This window comes from Polyodon spathula, chromosome 3 (assembly GCF_017654505.1).
Source record: "Polyodon spathula isolate WHYD16114869_AA chromosome 3, ASM1765450v1, whole genome shotgun sequence".
Taxonomy (NCBI): Eukaryota; Metazoa; Chordata; class Actinopteri; order Acipenseriformes; family Polyodontidae; genus Polyodon; species Polyodon spathula.
In genome coordinates, this window is record NC_054536.1 from 15,852,004 (window position 1) to 15,870,445 (window position 18,442).

Below are 18,442 nucleotides of genomic sequence, written 5' to 3' on the forward strand. Positions count from 1 at the left end.
CTGCACACAGCAATGTAATCGCTTAGCTTCAAAAGCAGACCGCAGGAAGGGTATTTAATGACTGATCACAAAGCACGGCTCACCAGGGCCCACATACTTCCTTCTTTTTCCCTGGGCACCACTTTTCGTTCAGGGTCAAAAAATTGGCAACAGCTGGGAAACTTGGCACTGTAAAACAGTCTGGCCTCTCTCTGCTCTGGGGAAGACATGGGGAAGTACTTATGGTCACATTATGTTCCTGACCATTTTAAAGTTCAATGGCCTTATGGATTTTCAAATAAAAACACCAAACTTTTTAATTCCTGTTAAAGTTTCACAAACATTTCATTGAAATGTGTTCTGAGACAAATCAAAGATAGGTGGAGCCCAAAAGCTATATTCTATTATGCACCAGTTAATGAAACTAAAGAAAAGAGGTGTCTGGATTCATGAAGTGTTTCACAATAATTATACTAAACCTTACAAACCCTTATTTATGGTGCTATTTATAAATATAATGTCAGTACTTATGGTGCCTATTCTGCATAATGGAAACCTTTTACCTCCAATTATTATGTAATGTATGTCCCAGTATGTATGTCACGCTTTACATATTTTTTTCATATAGCTGGAAAATCACTTACCAAATTTTGATTGAACATTTTATTGCTAATTCTTACTCTACATTATGTAATATTGTTGAGATACAGTATGCCATGGTCATTCACATGTCCCCCACACTGATAGCTTTGACTTTGAATTTACAGTTGTGGCTGACAAACTTGTTTAATTAGTTCTAATCAGCAAAGCCAATCAAATCTGGACTAAAAGAAGGTGTGTAGGCACATATCGGTGCCATAAACTTACCTGGTGTCTTTACTAAGTGATAAATTAAAGAGACTCCATTATTTTGCAACATTTGTGATTATGTTTTGATGCCAGTGTGAAATTCATTCAGGTGGTCTGAAGCTTCACCCTCAGTCAACACTTCTCTGTAATAATTAAAATATTTTATACAGGAAAGTATTCCTTGGCAGGTTTGTAAGGTAGTACTGAATAATTCTGGCCTGCATGCATACAAATTAATTCATGTGGGATCTTACTTTGTCCTCTACAGCGTAGCTTGCCTATCCTGTGAAACGCCATCTCTACCGGTATATCTCTTGTGTCGCCAAATCTTACTTCCTTAACTGGCAGAGAGGATGCATCTGTCAGCAATCCCTCGTCAGACCTCCACACTTCATCATTCGCATCACAGCTGCATGTAGATAATCCACGGTCACAGTCTCCTATCGGCACAAAGACACATCATTAAAACTGGGAATCAGGCGTTATCAGAAGAATTCATTCTTAGTTCTTATTGATGTATTGCTTCCTCCTCCAATCAAAAGGGAGCTAAAGGACCTTGCACTTACAGTAAAGCCTTCCTAACACATTCATACAAGCCTAAAACATTTTTTCATTTTTAAAAAATGAAATCTGGCACAATACTAAATTTAATAAAGTTTGATTGCTCTCCCTTCAGGTAATATCTAACTGCTTCACTTGGCTTTATGATATTATTTCATATAAGGAATAAATGTCCCTGGGGACATGGATTAGTGGAGGAGCTATTGTGTGCATTACACATGTTAAATTCCTGAGAACTGCTCATCAAACTGTGAGGAAACTTGGTAAGCCATCCCTTAGTTACTATGCTTTCACTATGCTCCATTAAACTTTGCTACGCTTTTACTATGGGAATCCTTTATAGGGAAGACAGAAGCGATCAGCTGTCAAGATCACAAAGAATGACGTAACTAAGGGATCTCCTGGGTTAATTCTTGAAAAAAGTAGACACCAGGCCTGACATCTTTCTAGCTCTGAGCCCAAATGTGAACCCTTTGTTAGGGTCACCTCTTTCTCCACAGCCACATTTCCCACTGTCCGTGATGGCACCACCCCAGGAGTTTATTTTCTTCCCATCTCTGGACACCCACCACCCCCAGCCCTCCTGTAGGAAGCGGATATGGCGACACTCCAGCTGAAATAACAATAGGGAAATTATGTTAAGTGTGGGCAGGCATTCACTAGTTACACTCACTATCCTGTACACTCATGCACAAGTCTTGTATTATACAGGTGGTTTCTGTACTTTTCATAATTTTTACATCGTGTTTTAAAAATATATTTCCCATAAAGAAATATTCTGACAGTGGGCAGCAGGACAGTTCTGTGTACAATACAGTAGCTGCCTATTTATTTTTAATTATAAGTATTATTATAGTCTTTATTGAGTTTGTCTTCACATAGAACTACACTTTTTATTATATTTAAACTGAGCTCATTGAACAGTATCACATTAGCTGATTTCCCTTCATAGTTTTAACCAGAATAGGCACTGAGAAGTTATCTGATTTGTGTATGTTCAGTTGCTTTACACAAACTTACAGTAAGGCTTGAATTTCACTCATTTTTTACACTAGCAAACCTATAAATGAATATCCCTGTTTTCTAAAACTATCCTCCATTTTATACATGGATTGTATTTCATGCACAAGGTTCTTTGGCTTGTGAAAAATGAAAACGTAATGAACATTACTGCAGTTTTATCTGCTAAATGTATGTTTTCCACTAGAAAACAAACTAGAAAACACAGCTAATACCTTTGAAACAAAGTACAAAAGTAAAGCTGAAAAAACACATACTGATTTACTCTATGGTAACCAATGCTGACACTTACTCTAACAAACTGTTCACATGACTCAGAGATCTCCGTCAGGGCCCTTAGCTGGTCTATCGATGCCTGGTTGTATATAATATGTCTGGAATAGCAGCCAGCCTCCTCACAGGGAGCAACACGCAGTCGGTCCTCTGAGTCATGACCCACCACCGTGACACCTGAACTCAGGGAAACAATGCAGTCAAGAACCACTTTCACAGGCACAGTGTGTGAATCATTTCATTCACATGAGGACTCCACCGAGCAGTACTTCATAACAAAACCACTACTACAGCTTCAGACCTTTTTCAAAACAGCCTACAGTTCCTATTATTATTATTATTATTATTAAAAGGGATTATTATTAAAAGGGATACAACATTACAATAGCTGTCCTGATGACTAGCATATAGACACTCTTTTTTTATATTTTCTACCCCACTTGTTCTTTTATTCCCTGTATTCTCTATATTCCCTGTATCTCATTATGATTATGCACAATTTGTGTGTTTTTTCACCAGATGCTGGTTAAAAAAACACAAGCAGTGTAAAACAACCAGAGATGATTGTGAGCAGAATATATTATAAACCTTCCAACTCTCTGAATAATGGCACTGTCATTAACTTTATAAGATGCATGCAGTTAACCTTTAAGCTGTCTGGTGAAAATGCAGCACTGGATTAAATACTTTGTGAATTTGGTCAAAAGTGTCCAAGAAGAACTGACCTGTTGCAGGTTCAATGTCCATGTCACACTGGACAGTGAAGGGATCGACCCCCAGTTCCTCTCCATCAGGGTCAATAACGTAGGTCCCAGACTCCAGGACTCCTGCATTCCTCAAGGCTGAGCATGACTCCAGAACTAGAAAGCGGCAGAGACAACAGTTTTATTATACTGACTGGTAAAGAACGAGTACAGTAGATGGACAGGCTCCCCCTTATACCCGATTCTGATAACGTGTAATAAAGGATGGCCTAAACAACTAATCATGGTTCATATTCAAGTAACATGCAAGTAACTTTCCAGCAAATGCACAGACACACATAAAATACAAATCTGTGTCTTAAATCTGTGTCATTGACATATTGAGATATAACAATAATTGTTAATTGGACACCACCTACAACTTTAATGAGTGAATCATAGAAAACAATTGTGTACCAACTATATAGACCCTATGTCATAGCATGTAGTATCGCCAGAGGTTAAATCAATGTGGCAGTGAAAGGGTTAATTTTTACTGGGCAACATGGTAATGGAACTTAAGTAAGAAAATCAAAGAATACAGCTGTCTTAAGACATTAGCCTAAAGTGGTCAACTTCATGGTCAACAACTCATTTAGCATGAAGGGTTTATATGATGCTGGAAATATGAAGTCACCTCAAACGGTTTTTGACATACAAATGTTCAACACTGTCGATGGAAGCTTTGAAAAGACAAAAGAAAACAGGAGAAAAAGTTTTTATAATAAACGTTATTTATAGCACTTTTAAAAGCAATCATCTCAAAGCGCTTTACAAGAAAAACACAAATCACAACAACAAAGAAACACAGAAGATAAAAACATTCACAAAAATACCTTTCTAAAAAAGTAAGTCTTTAAACTAGATTTAAAATCCCTGATTTCTTTAGGAATGGCGTTCCAGAGTTTTGGGGCAAAGCAACAAAAGGCCATGGAGCGTAGATGAGCAGAAGGAACACATAAGAGTCCAGAATCAGTTAAGCAAAGGTTGCATGAGGGAGTGTTAACAGTAAAAGATCAGATAAGTACCATGCATAGTCTTAAAGAAGAATTTTAAAATCAACTCGAAACCTGACAGTCAACCAGTGGAAGGACTCCAAAACAGGAGTGATGTGATCACTTGTAGGTGACCTAGTCAGAATTCTAGCTGCTGAGTTCTGAACATATTGTAATTTGGTAAGTGTGCTTTTAGAAATGCCTGAGAGCAGGGTGTTAGAATAATCTATCCGTGAGAAAAAGAAAAAGCATGAACCAGTTTTTCAGCTTTAGATGCAGAGAGCATAGGTCGCAGCCTAACAATGTTTCTAAGGTGGAAAAATGATGCCTTAACAGTATTCTGCACACAAGGTTCCAAAGTTAATCCAGGATCAAAAATTACTCCCAGATTTTTCATTTTGGATCTAAACTCAAGCAGGGTACCATCAACTGACAGGTTTACATCATTGGTTTTATGTAGCTGATGGGAAGTACCTAACAGCATAACCTTGGTCTTACCAGAATTTAGATAAAAAAAATGTTGTGACATCCAATTCTTTATATCAGAAATGCAGTTAGTAAGCGCAAAGGCAGCAACATCAATATCTGGTTTAGTGTGGACCTAGATTTGAGTATCATCTGCCTAAAAATGATTATTCAGGCCCAGAATTGAGCCTTGTGGGACACCAGATGTTACCAATCCAAACTCAGAACTAAAACCACCATGTGAGATGAAATGTTGACGCCCAGCAAGATAAGATTTAAACCATTTAAGAGCAGTGCCAGAGATGCTAAACAAACTCTCTAACCTGTCAAGTAGAATATCATGATTTACAGTGTCAAATGCAGCACTAAGATCCAGAAGAATTAAGATTGATAGTGCACCTGAATCCGCTGCCATAAGGAGATTGTTAGTAACTTTAACAATGGCAGTTTCAGTGCTGTGGAGTTGTCGAAAACCGGATTACAAAGGTTCAGAGGGTTTATTTGCAGTAAGGTGGCAATTTAATTGCAAAGTGACAGCACGTTCTAATATTTTAACAAAATAGGGCAAATTTGAAATGGGCCAAAATTTATTCAAGTTATCCAAAGGCATGTTTGGTTATTTTTGGCACTGGTGTGACTGATGCAGTTTTAAAAACTGCAGGCAACACGCCAGAACTCAGGGAATCATTTATAATGTTTAACACCACGGGGCTAAGAATCGCAAAACGGGAACGAAAAAGAACAAAGGGAATAGGATCCAGTGAGCAGGAGGTGGGTTTCATTCGAAGGACAAGATCTGTAAGGGATGCAGAAGGAAGCAGTGTGAAGCAACAGAGAGAAGACCCAACAAAACCACGAAAACTAAAAGACTGTGCAGGAGCAGCATGAGAGGAGGTGAGGATGTGCTAATGAATGTTAACAATCTTAGATTTAAAATATTCTATAAAACTATTGCATAACTGACGTGAAGCTGGCAATGTAGTGGAGCAGTTAGGTTTTAACAACCAATCAATGGTGGAAAACAGGTATCTAGGATTATCTTGATTATTGTCAATAATATTTGAAAAATAGCTAGATCTGGCAGTTGCCATAGCATCCCTATATTCATCCACAGCATCCCTACATGACTCCTTCCATGAGTGCAGATGTACAGTTAAACCAGAGTCCTGCCACCTACGCTCAATTTTACAACAACGATCCTAAACAGAGCGCAGTTGGACGGTATACCATGGAGCACGGAGAGTATAGGAGACAGACCTAGACTTGACTGGGGCCAGGGTGCCAAGGGTACTTACTAGGCAGCTATTGAAAAGCTGCACCTTTTCCTCCAATGTGTCAGAGACAGGAAAAATAGAGTGAAGAAAGAACAGAATCAGAAAACCTAGCATGGTCAACTGAACACCATTACAAAATTTTACTGCGCGTGAAGGGATAAAGTGAGAGACAGGAAGTTCCAAATCAAATAAAATAGCCATGTGGTCTGATATGCCCAAATCTAGATTAGTCAGATGAGAAGCAAGAGGGCAGTTAGTGATAACTAAACCCAACCTGTGACCTTTGTTATGTGTTGGAGCATGAACAATCTGTGTAAGACCAAAACATTCCAAAACAGCTAGAAATTCCCTTGTCAGATTTCAATGATCAGAGTCAGTGTGAATATTAAAGTCACCTAGGATTAAAATCTTGTCAAACTTAAAACAGCAACGATGGCAGATCAAAGAATTCACCTCAGCATTTTGTTTAGGAGGTCTATAGACAGTAATAAGAAGGCTGTGGAGCAGAAACTTTTAAAATGAGGCATTCAAATGATGTATACTCAGGAGTGGTAACAGGGACACAAACTGAATATAAGGTTATACACTAAAATCAGCCCACCGCCACGGCCAGCAAAGCAGCATTTTTCAAACAACCCAAATCCAGGAGGCATTTGTTTGTGCCAGGTTTCAGTCAAGTCTTGAAAAGGCAACATAAATTCTTAAAATTAATTCCAATCCAAAGGACACAGTCATCCTTGAAACACTGGCCGATAAACAATATTCAGGAAGGTAGAGATGAAACGGCGTCCAGAGCGGCGGTGTACTGTAAGAACTTTTGTATAAGTCTATTTTCTTGGTATTTTTAGGGGGTCTTAAAATAGGGGGGAGCGACTGATATACCGTTTTTTACGGTAAATATATATCTGGGTCTACGCAAAAGCCCAAGCTCATGACGGTTATTGTAGGCACATTTAGCGCGTAAAAAGTTTTGTTTAAAAATGCAGTAATTGTGATGAAGAGTATCTTATAGTTGTTGTAGAGATATCCAGGATGGCGAGTATCCGAACCAGCCGTAGCAAAAACAAGGACTCCTCACAGCATAGCACCGGCGAGCACCAACACATACGGCAACCCTACACAGATGCAGCAATAGCTACGAGAGCACTACCCACTGCAGTCACAGGCAGGCCATATGCAAACACCCACCCAACAAGCCAGCGCATAAAACAAGCGAGACACAGCAACCACTCGGGAGACCAATCCCACAGGTAGAACGCAGCAGCAAGTCCAAACAACAGCAACAGGAAGCAGCAGACTAGCAAGCGGCAGCAGATGAGCAAGCGGCAGATAACAGCAGTTAGTTACAGGAACAGTAGCCTTACACTTACAAAAAAATCTCAGACTAGTAAAATTTAAGTAAAATTGGGTTTAGGATAAAACCATAAGAACTTAAAATAGCATAAAGACTGATCCGGCAGAGAAGCGGCAGCAAAAACACACACAGCGTACTCTCCGTCGTACCCTCTGTCAACTTCGACGATATTTTTCTTACAATATCCATGATCAAGATTGAATTAAAGAATCACAAAATACACCTTTGCCATCTTAGGTCACAGGTCAAAGCAAAGGATGCCATTAGATTTTGCCTGCAGAGTTTCTACTGAAAGTTAGTATTTGCAGCTTTAATAAACTCATTAGCAGTCCTATTTAAAAGCCCATGATTGGACTGTCCAATGTGGGGGACAACTCCAGCCGAGAAAAATAATTGGATGCTAAAAGGGATGGGCTTTTAACTAATTAAACGGAAACCAGAAAAAAGGACTGTAAATTAAATGTTCAGACAAAATGGGGAGGAGGTACAGAGCACACCCCCTAGAGTCCACTGGTCGATAAAGGATGCCGTGTCGCCAGCAAACTCTGCATGGGCGTGCTCCAACTTAATCCTTGATCGGACGAGGGCCCTGAACATGGCCCCGCAGTCAAAGAGATCTTCCCCGCTCATCTTACGCTTCCTGGTCTTGTAAATTGCTAGTTTAGCAAGAGTCAGGAGCAGATTCACGAGGAGGTTTCTCTTCTTGCTGGAGCCACGAACAGGGTGCCCGAATATGATGAGGGTGAAACTCATTAGCAGTAGTAGATGTGGAGGTGATGGGTTGACATACTCCTCTTAGAAGAATCCTTAGTTAGTGGAGACACAAACAGTAGAACCTCTATCGTTATGAATTTATCAATTAAAATGTACTGTCAGTAGGTATTCTTTTGTAACCTTCATTTTAACTGCTTAGCTTAGGGTACAGAGCAGCTGTCAGACCCAATACCTCACCTTGACAGTGGACTCCAGCTCTCTCAGTTGTCCCACATTCTACTCCCCTCTTGACCTCACAGCCATCCAGAGAGGTTTCATCTCCACTGCACTTCACATATGCAACGCTCACTGGTAAATCCCCTTCCTGCAGTTTAATCCTGCTAATTGGTAATCATCATTTTTATTAGCTATATATCATCAGGAAATACATGCTTAGTCCAGTGAAATACTAATAGGCTGACATACTAGTTACTTACAATACTATAAAACACATTCTATTATCTAAGAAGCACTATTTAAGCCACAAACCAAAAGAAACATGTAGCCAATGTTTTACTCTGTGAGGCTTATTGTGCTTTACTGCTGTGGAGGTTCCTGATCTTTCCAATACAGTAAATAGTAAATGCCAGTATGGTACTTATAATATGATTTGTAATTTCTGTAGTACCTGGTAGCCCAAGCCATTCCAGAGAATCCCAACTGCCGACAAACCACGGCTGCATTTTTGTTGTCCCATCGTTTGGCACAAATTCCTCCCTGGTGCCCCCCATACTCCAATTCAACCAGCCCTTCAAATCGATTCCTCCCTCCTCTCAGGCTGATTTGACCTGTAAGGACTGCATGAAGTTTAGTTAGAAAATAACAGAAGCTCTGTAAAATTCTTTGGCAAATGCTCCGACTGGAAATCTTTTAATTAGTCTCTCTGTCAAACAAAGACTTACATAACTGCTATCATTTTTTACCCGCTGCTGAAAAACAACCATTTTCTTCTGTTGAGGGTGTGGAAAATTTGACATCCAGTACATTTACCTGCTTGTGATTTAACAGTACTGAACTGGGCTGAGAAACCATCTAGTTCCACAGAGGAGTCGCTCTTCATGACCACCATCATAGCATTGGATGTTGCTCTGAGCTGCGGGGGCACTTCTGAGCCACAAAACCTGGTAGAATTAGTTTATTGATGAATATACAATTGTGTGGTCATTTCAAACATGTATTTGACTTTTGTGAATACTATCTAGCACACTTGTCCCTCATTTATATCCGCACCATGTAATCCTTTAAATCTAATTTAATTTCACTGTGAAACTTGGGGGGCAGCTGGTCTACCTGTAGTAAAAACTCCAGTCGATTACCGATACACAAAAGTGAACAATCACCACTATAATAGAGACCATATTTTTGAAGATTTCCTATTTAAAGCTATTTACAATATCTCAGTCTCAACCATCCTAGTTTAAATGAATCACAGTCACTGTCACCTGCCCAGCTCCTGCTCTGAAGCTCCTCTGCCATCGTACACAATCACATAGTCATACTGGCAGGTTCGGTGCTCCTCCAGGACCAGGGAGTGAAAGTCCAAGTGGACGATGTGTCCGACTGGTGCTTCAATCACCCAGGTGCAGTCCATGTCACTCAGATAAGACTGAGGAAACCCGGGGCTCTGGAACTCTCCCATCACTCCCCTGAGAACCCCACCACACAAAGCTGATAGAAAAGGAAATTATCGGTTACATTACTTAAAAAAGCAGTCAGATAATTCTTTCTGCCAGGCATTGCGTATGTTGAACTCTGCTTCTATGCTGTGTGCGGATGATACGTCTTTAAAACTGAAATCAGCCCTGGGAATCTTGAAGCAGTAGTAGCTGACAAAATAATTCCATAATGCATAGAGATGCTTTTCCAATAAGCCAACATCAGCACCCAACATGATTAATTAACAGTGTGAAGGCAATGTTTGTTGCTGATATGAATCAATATGGAATTTGAGAATGAAGAGGAGTGAGTCTTAGACAAACCATTAGTTTTTCAGATTCCACAGAAAGGTGTTATACAAAACATTAACAAAACTAATGAAGAGAGGGAAAACTTGCTTATTATTTGTGGGAGCAAATAATACAATGAGTGGGGTCTACTGAAATTATCTAAAAACCAGCTTCATTTAAAATGGTTCCTCTGTGATACCCAGCAGTCACAGCAAGTGAAACAGACCCTACACAGGGAGAAGAGCACTGAGTACTATGTGCTCCAGGACCACCTGCTGTAATGACACCTACTTACTGATAATAGAACCTTGCATTGGCCTTTCTCCTGGGGCTACCACCAGAACAACAGATGGGTGTCTATAGCATTTCTTTAGTGTATTCATGAGGTAATACATACCTTGGAAAACACCACAAGGAGAAGGAGACAAACAAAGAAGTCAAGAAAGCTGTCTAAAACAAATGTTTTGACAGAGTATACAAAACCAGTACACTAAATAGTGCATTGTTGTAGTTTTTTTTTTTAAACTTTGGCCATACTTTAATTGACTAAAAAGCAGCTGGATGTAGATCACCTGCAGTCTGTAACACTTATAGAATCATGAGGCTTCTTGAACTTGCATGGTGTTCCATCTCAAAACCAATAACTTTTTTTTTCTGTTCTCAATTCTCTGCAAATAATTATTTTTATGCCATTTGAATGGTTTCCTTAGGCAGTATCCCCAAGACATCCAGAAGCTTAATGAGTTCAGCAGTGTCAGAAGACTTTACTGTTACTGGCCTAACCCACTTCTCTCTGACAGTCTGCTTCACAGCTCAATGCAGAACATTCTAGAGGAGCGGCTTACACACGTCAAGCAGCATGACTGTTGACCTGCTATTGGATTGATTTCTAATCTGTGTGAACTTTAATCATGTATTAAACACAAACAACCTCTTCCCAATTCAGTTTTATTTTCTTTCTGAGATTTGAACATAATTATATTCACTTTCACTGGGATTCCAGATCCTGTTCTTGCAAAAACACAATACAAAGCGCCTACAGCACAGCGACAGTTGAAGTTAGACTCAGTAGAACAACCTCACAACTGACTTTCTTATTAGAATTCAGAAACTTAAAAAAAGGAAAGACCAAAAGTCATAGAATAGCTTTAAGTGTACTTTGTCTATCCAATCTAAAGACTGTTTTCTCTTCATACATGCAATGCTCCATGCAGTCAACACCTAACTAGCAGCATAAATCAGATTTTCATAGCTATACCAGACACACTTTGTTAATAGATATATTAGAATTTCTGGCTAGAAAGTAAGATGTTAAACATAGAACAGCCACGTTTACGCATTTGAAAAGACTGTATCCTGAATGTGTTTTTACAATTATGGGTTCAGTGCTGTTGTATGTCCTGCAGGTTTGTTGTGTAGTAAAATAAAAGGTTACTTAAAAAGGGTGACACTGTACAATTGTGGATCAAGTTTATTATACTGTAGATATCATGGGTAGTTTCCCATGGTTGGTTACATTGACTGTCAAAAGAAATGCAAGTATTTTAGCTTGCAAGGTATAAGCATATGTGGTCCCATGAGGTACAGTATTGTGTGATTCACTACAAGACCTATATAACCAGTGTGAGAGTTGTGTGCCTATTCTTCAACAGTCATGGGAAACAGTGACTTTACAGGGGGTGATATCAATCGTTTCACCCCTTAACCCAATGTGTACATTGACCAACATGTCCATCAAAGTCTCCCAGATATTTTTGGATTGGCAATATTTGTAGAAAACCACTACAGGAAAGCACAATTCCAGTCGCAAGCAGGACTAAGCCCACAGCTGTTTGTAATGTATTGTGATAAGCAATAGGCACACTACAGGGGCCCAAATTACAGGACCCAGTGTATGGATAGAAGCCAGAAAGTAGTCTGGCCAGCACAACAGGGTCAAGATATCTGCCGTCTCAGACAAGACCATAACTTAAAAAACATATCTCTGAGTTAGTATCATGAACATATTTTGGTTCAATGAAAGATACTTTAATTTGCCAATACTCTTTAAATTACATCGAAAGAAGAATAAAATTATAAAATATTGAACAAATCTTGGATATGGTTAGCTTGTAGGTGATGTCAGACCAGGAAGTGCAAAGACATAGTGCTGCGGTTGAATGCGCTGGTGCACCAGTTTCATAATAAATAAATGATGTAAACAAAACACTTTCACAACACACACAAAAAAAAATGGCACAGTGGCCAAAATAAACAGATACAGAACAAACAAGTATCGTGCTGGTGTAAAACCTGGTCTCTCGTTCCACCTCTGAACACACTAATCCCATTCAGCCAAAGCTGTGGGTTTTTATACATGGAATTTGAAACCCATCCATGCTGTAAAACAACAATTTGTGCTTTTAAAACACCAAACCATACATTTAAATAATAATACAACAAATACAAATACAAAATAATACACAGGGGCGGGGGTTACCCCACCACACACGCATACATATTAACTATGCACATTGTTTTTGTTTTCTTATTTTCACTGTAAATGGTAATACCGGTACATAGCCTCTTACCTGATTGTACATTTGAAGATGGCACTGATGTGGGAACATGAGTAATTGTGCTTCCATAAGTCATAGGATAAGCTGTCACAGTTTCTGGTTGAGAAGGGCGAGGCTCAGGAAAAACGCCAGTGGGAGAATATGATGGTGTAGCTTGCAGTGACTCACTGTTAGATTCTGTGATGGTTTTCTCCTTTAATTCAGCTGTAAAGTCTCTTTGATCAAGAGTTGTCCAGGTAGGCTTCATGGTGGATTCTCCTCCATAGTTAATTTCATCATTACCAGCCTGGAATTCACTGTCCCCTTTGTGACTTTGTTTAGTTGCTGACTCTTCTGAAAGATGAGGGCTATCTTCTGTTGTCACAGGTACAGTTGTGATTGGGGTTATATCCCAGTATGTTGACAGTTGAATATGTTCTGTATTGCTGTTAACAGTGTCCAATCTTTTAAATGTGGTCTCAAGCGGTATGTTCCCTTTCTTAACCACATTCAGAGTAGACACATCAGGTCTTGAATCTTCTCTCGATCTCATAGTGGAAATATTCTCTGCTGTTTTCCCATCCAGGATTTCCTGTGATGATAGTTTGGATGGGAAAGAGCCATGTGTCAGTGTGAGCTCTTGTTCTATATATCTTGGGCGAGAAATAACAGATTGATCATCAAGTTCAGGATTCTTTGTAGGAGTGTCACTAAATATTGCTGATGAAGACTGCTTGTAATGATTTAAAGTTCTTACAATAACTTCATCCCGTACAGTTGCACTTGTATTATCTTTTGACAAACTCATACGGTCTCTGTGTATTTTATACAGTGCCTCAGCATCTTTAGAAGTGATCCCTCTGTTGTTAAACACTGGCAAAGGTGACACACTACCAGTTCCTTTGTGCTCTGATACAGGCCCTGGGGAATTATCTGTACTGCTGATAGTACTTTCATTGTGTGCAATAGCTGTGAATGGTTTAGTTATGCTCACAGTGATTCCAATACCTTTATTGAACTTGAAAAAATTGTTATCAAATGCTTTTAAACTGGCACTGGTGGCCATATTGCTTGAATGGTCACCAGCAACCGTGGTACTGCTTTGCAAGGTTTCCCTGTCTTCAGACACCTCTTGAAAGTGATCAGCAACAGGCATGGGGGGCTCTTGGGTGTGTGCATACAATCCACGATGAGCGCTAGAAAAAGTTTCATTATGTGAAGCTCCCTGGGCTGCTTTTAATGTTGGCCTTCTGTCACCAGGAGTGGATGTGCTTGAATGTACCCTTCTGTCGGCTGCAATAGTATTTTCAGTGTTCTGCTTACTCATGAAAGTTGCCTGTGTACCATCTTTATACAGTATCTGATCATCAGAGTAGTGGCTGTTAAAACTGGCTGTTGTTGGAACTTGTTGCCAGCTTGGTGTAACCAGCTCTTCAGCTTCATTGTTTACTGTAGTGAGCCTGGGTTTCATTTCATTGTTTTTAGATATCCTACCACTAGCATTTATTTTTGTCTTTGCCTTATCCTTAGTATTTCCTGTTTGCTCTGAATTTCCTATTTCTTGGTTTTTTGAAATATAGATTGCATAACCTGTGTGGCTATTTGCATTTCCTTCTTTGTGTTTTGGTTTAGCAGTAGCTAGGTAAAAATAAACACTCTTTGTCGGTTCCACTGGTTTGAATAAAAATCTTTCAGCAAAGGTTGTAAACTCTGCTGTTTTTAACTGTGTTAGCTGTCTTGTATCAGATACTGTTGTTGAGACATAAGACTGTGTATTTCTTATAGATTCATTATATTTCATAGACATATTACTAGCAGAATCTGTAAAATCCACTGGCAGGTGGACAACTGATTCCTGTTCTTTGTTTTCTGCCATTTCTGTATTTAGTTTTAAAGACTGATGGTCAGACCTGACAGTGGTGGCTAAAATTGATTTAAATACTGCTGTGACTGATCCAGAACCAGGTAAAGCGTTGATTTGCGTAGTTTGGGGAGCAGGACTTCCTTTCAGGTGCAAACTGTTACTTGATTCTATATCCTGGTTTGTAAAAGTTGGGTTAAATGTATAAGGTAGTGATGAGTTATTTAGGGAAAACTCTTTTTTTGTAGGTAAGGTGGATAAAATAGATGTGCTAAATGCAGCTGTTCCCTTTTGCAACAAATGCAAGTTGTGATCTTCTGACTTACTAATGTTAGTTGATGGAAGCACCTGATTTGCTGAGTTCTGCACACCATGTCCTTTTATTTTCAGTGAACTCTGACTGTCAAAACTTTCTGATGCTGAAATAGCTTTTCTTGTGGCTGCTTCAGTATGCTGGCTTATGAATAAAGTAGTTTTGCTCTCTGGTGCAGCTGTAGAGTTTAATGTTGATGTATCTATCTTGCTATTTAACTTATTTGGGTTTGGAGTCTCAGTCCTTTGCAGGACATCTTCTCTTGTGGAGGTGCTTAGAGTGTAATTTGTTTGCATTTGTATTGGTTCTGCATAACTTCTGTAACTCGCATCTGAGATTCTGGTACTTGAGGAAAGCACATCTGTTACCTGGGAAGTGATAGTATTTGCAAAAAAGATATTCAAAGCCTTGCCACCTACTTTTTTTGCAGGACTGTTTAGGCTTTGTTGGTTGCTGGTTATAATCACTGCAGGTGATGCTAGGCTCCAATGTCTTAAAGATGTTGAGTCTTTTGTTAGCTTTTTATTGGTTTCAATGCTGTATTCTTCAGTTATTCCTTCTAGTTTTGTGGTTGTTGAATAGTTTTCTGTTGAAAGCAGGGGGGCATCTGTTAGTGTATGGCTGTCAGATCTAAGTGCCTGATTTTCATCAAAGACAGTTGGAAAATGTAAGGTCCCATCTTTTCCTCTGGTAGTCCTAGTAGGACCCTCAGTCGGAGTAATTTTTTCCAGAAAATCATTTAAAGGTGCTGCATCAATATGTATTTGATCAAACTGTTCTGTGTCTTGGACAATATGAGTATTCTGTAAATCTGCTGCTGCCATTGACACATACTTCAAGCCATCACTTGCAGTAAAGCTATCGTTCAAATGATTATTTTTCAGAAAACCATTCTCTTCTGTTTTTACCTCTTTCGGTGTTTGTGCATTAGGGAATAAAATACGGTATACTGAGCAGTCATTATCATCTTTATGACAAAATACATCCCATTTTTCTAGTAGATTTTTCCTGATTCCATATGTGATGACACCAGTTTGGTTCTGACCACACCTCCAATGTTGCCTAACTCTGGGATAAGCAACTTCTCCAGATGAGATCCAGCCTGCCCGGCATTCTTCAAGTCCCGCCTTGTATGCTGTATAAATCTGCTGTCTGTCAGCCATTGTGGCGCCAAAGTTCCTTTGACAAACAGCCTTGGCTTCCCAGAATGTGAGGCTATATCGACTGTGATGATCATAGTGAAATACACCAGCCACACGTCCTGAACACAAACAAACAACAAAAAACTTTCAAATGAATCCAAACATAATGATTCCTGTTACAATCAGGCCATTCAACAAGCTAAGACATCACTGACATTGTTTAAGGAAACCACAGGCCATTTGTGATTTATTCACTAATAACAAGTACAGTGTTATCACTTAGTAAGTATGTCAGTAACATACACCCCACCCCCCACCATGGCTGTACATTTCAAATTAGAGCTATCAGTATGAAGGAAAAGCTGATGACCGTTACACATATATTAACTATATGCACAGAATAGTATAGAACAGGAAATGTCAATGAATATTTTAATGAACATTTGATGTGCTATTTGGATGTCATTAGGTAAGCAAATTAAATGTTAGTATTATGGTAAAGTAAATTAAAATTTACACCACCATGCACCCCCACCATTTGAATCTCCCAATAACTAATGCTGGATAAGCTTTTTTTTTTTTTTTTTTTTTTTTTTTTAGATACTGCATACATGAATTTACGTCACACTGAAACAAATGGGTCGAGCACCCCTCTAACCCTATTCTTTGTCCTGCTAAAACATTTACAACTTTCTGTTACAATGTGTAAGGCGTATAGAATTGTCTGTGTAACAAAAAACCTGACACTTATTGTTTGCATATCAGAAGGGCCAAATCTCACATCCTTTGCTCTGCCTTCCAAAAAAATGATATATTTTTGTAACCGGTTTAACGTTTTGTCTCGAGATATACTTCAGCTTATAGTACTCAGTAAATAAATAACATTACAGTAATATATTGCACAAATGAATGTCCTCCTATCTATGTACAGCTAGTAGTAAAGTTATAAATCAATGGGATTGTACACTTTAAAACACCCAAGGAATAAAACTGAATTTTGTCTTTACATTTTTTGCAATACTGTATAACTTATTTTCATATGGGAACAATATAGTTTGCAAGATATTTTACTTAACGATCCATTAGCCAAGGGCAGTAATGTGTCCTTAATATTTTACTTACTGTTTAAGTAGTACTCGCAGCTGGGAACTTCGCAGAATACTGAATGAATCACGGGCTGAATAATGAAAAATATCAGCAACATAACTTAATGTCTTGGTGAAAACAAGTAAGTGATTTTAAAAAAATACAACAAGTCACACAATATCACTGAAAACTCACATCCATTCCAGAAAAAAAAAAAAAAAAAAAAAACTATAAATAAAATAACAGTTCCGAAAAGCACCCTGGTAGTATCACTTGCTGCGCAGCATACAGCTTTGGCAGGTTTTCTTGTACTGGTTACAGCAATTCCCTCTTCATGATATAATGACCCACAGGAAATGTAATCCCATAGACACTACACAGCCACTCCACTTACTGGCTGTAAACATACCAGAAATGTTCCTGGCAGGCTAATGAAAAGCAGGACTGCACTAACACTCATGAAGAAATTCACGCCTGCTCGACCGAAAATAAACTATAAAATATTATTTCTGACTCATAAAAATGATCATATCCGATAACATCTGAATATACTGCAGTTCTTGAGGATGATTTTTTTTTATTTTTTTAAAATTAACTCCAAATAATGTGGGAAGCTTTCTTCCCTGTTGCTATTTGTTATTCCATGTACAGTATAGAAAATGTAAAAATATTAATATCCAACGCACACTTACTAGTTTCTTACTATATTTAGTTAATTTAATAAGACTATAAAATGTTTACAGAAGTTATATTAATTTAAGAATGTAGGCATCAATGACTTTCTAATTTCAGTAAGGTCATTAAATTTACGTTTTCTATTGCCTCAGCGGAACAACCAGCAAGTGTTCAGAAATAGGAAACCTTAAATTGTTTTAACTGGCTATAGCATCCAATATACTCAATACTGAATTCCTAAAATTATAACGATTCATACATTTTATTGCATTTTCAGCCATCTTAGTTCAATGCTGGTCATTGTTTTAGCAGTGTTGACATTGGATACGTTGGCTCTATATATATATATCATATATATATATATATATTATATATTATATAATAGCTATATAACTTATATATATCCTGTTTTAATTCTGTATCTATATTTTGAACCATTTCTAACGCTAATCGTCAGCATTAGTTAAACATGTCTGAAATGCCACTGTGGCGAAATTACCAAAGGAAAACGTATTTTTTTTTTTTTTTTTTTTAAATCATGTGATGCTTATCCTCAACACGTGATGGAGGATATACACAGAGGCTTCATTTTTTTTGAGACGTCAGACTGGAGTTT

The 18,442-nt window shown here is 38.5% G+C and overlaps 1 protein-coding gene across 5 annotated transcripts in view; it reads right to left on the reverse strand.

The window, feature by feature from the left end:
- Positions 1 to 17,857, reverse strand: part of LOC121312766 — a 26,892-nt gene extending 9,035 nt beyond the window's left edge. The window contains exons 1-11 of one of the 5 annotated variants that reach the window (XR_005949905.1): positions 17,188 to 17,857; positions 12,783 to 16,184; positions 9,709 to 9,934; positions 9,257 to 9,387; positions 8,895 to 9,063; positions 8,465 to 8,607; positions 3,408 to 3,542; positions 2,702 to 2,859; positions 1,876 to 2,002; positions 1,083 to 1,268; positions 84 to 196 (exon numbers count right to left, since the gene is read on the reverse strand). Coding sequence is in view for 4 of the 5 variants with exons in the window: in XM_041244507.1 (XP_041100441.1) it covers positions 1,083 to 1,268; positions 1,876 to 2,002; positions 2,702 to 2,859; positions 3,408 to 3,542; positions 8,465 to 8,607; positions 8,895 to 9,063; positions 9,257 to 9,387; positions 9,709 to 9,934; positions 12,783 to 16,184; positions 17,188 to 17,269 (4,759 nt within the window). In the remaining variant the exon portion in view is untranslated. The remainder of the gene's footprint in view (positions 1 to 83; positions 197 to 1,082; positions 1,269 to 1,875; positions 2,003 to 2,701; positions 2,860 to 3,407; positions 3,543 to 8,464; positions 8,608 to 8,894; positions 9,064 to 9,256; positions 9,388 to 9,708; positions 9,935 to 12,782; positions 16,185 to 17,187) is intronic. The other 4 variants (XM_041244508.1, XM_041244509.1, XM_041244507.1 and 1 more) reach the window with 4 other exon arrangements.
- Between the last annotated feature and the right edge of the window lie 585 nt (positions 17,858 to 18,442).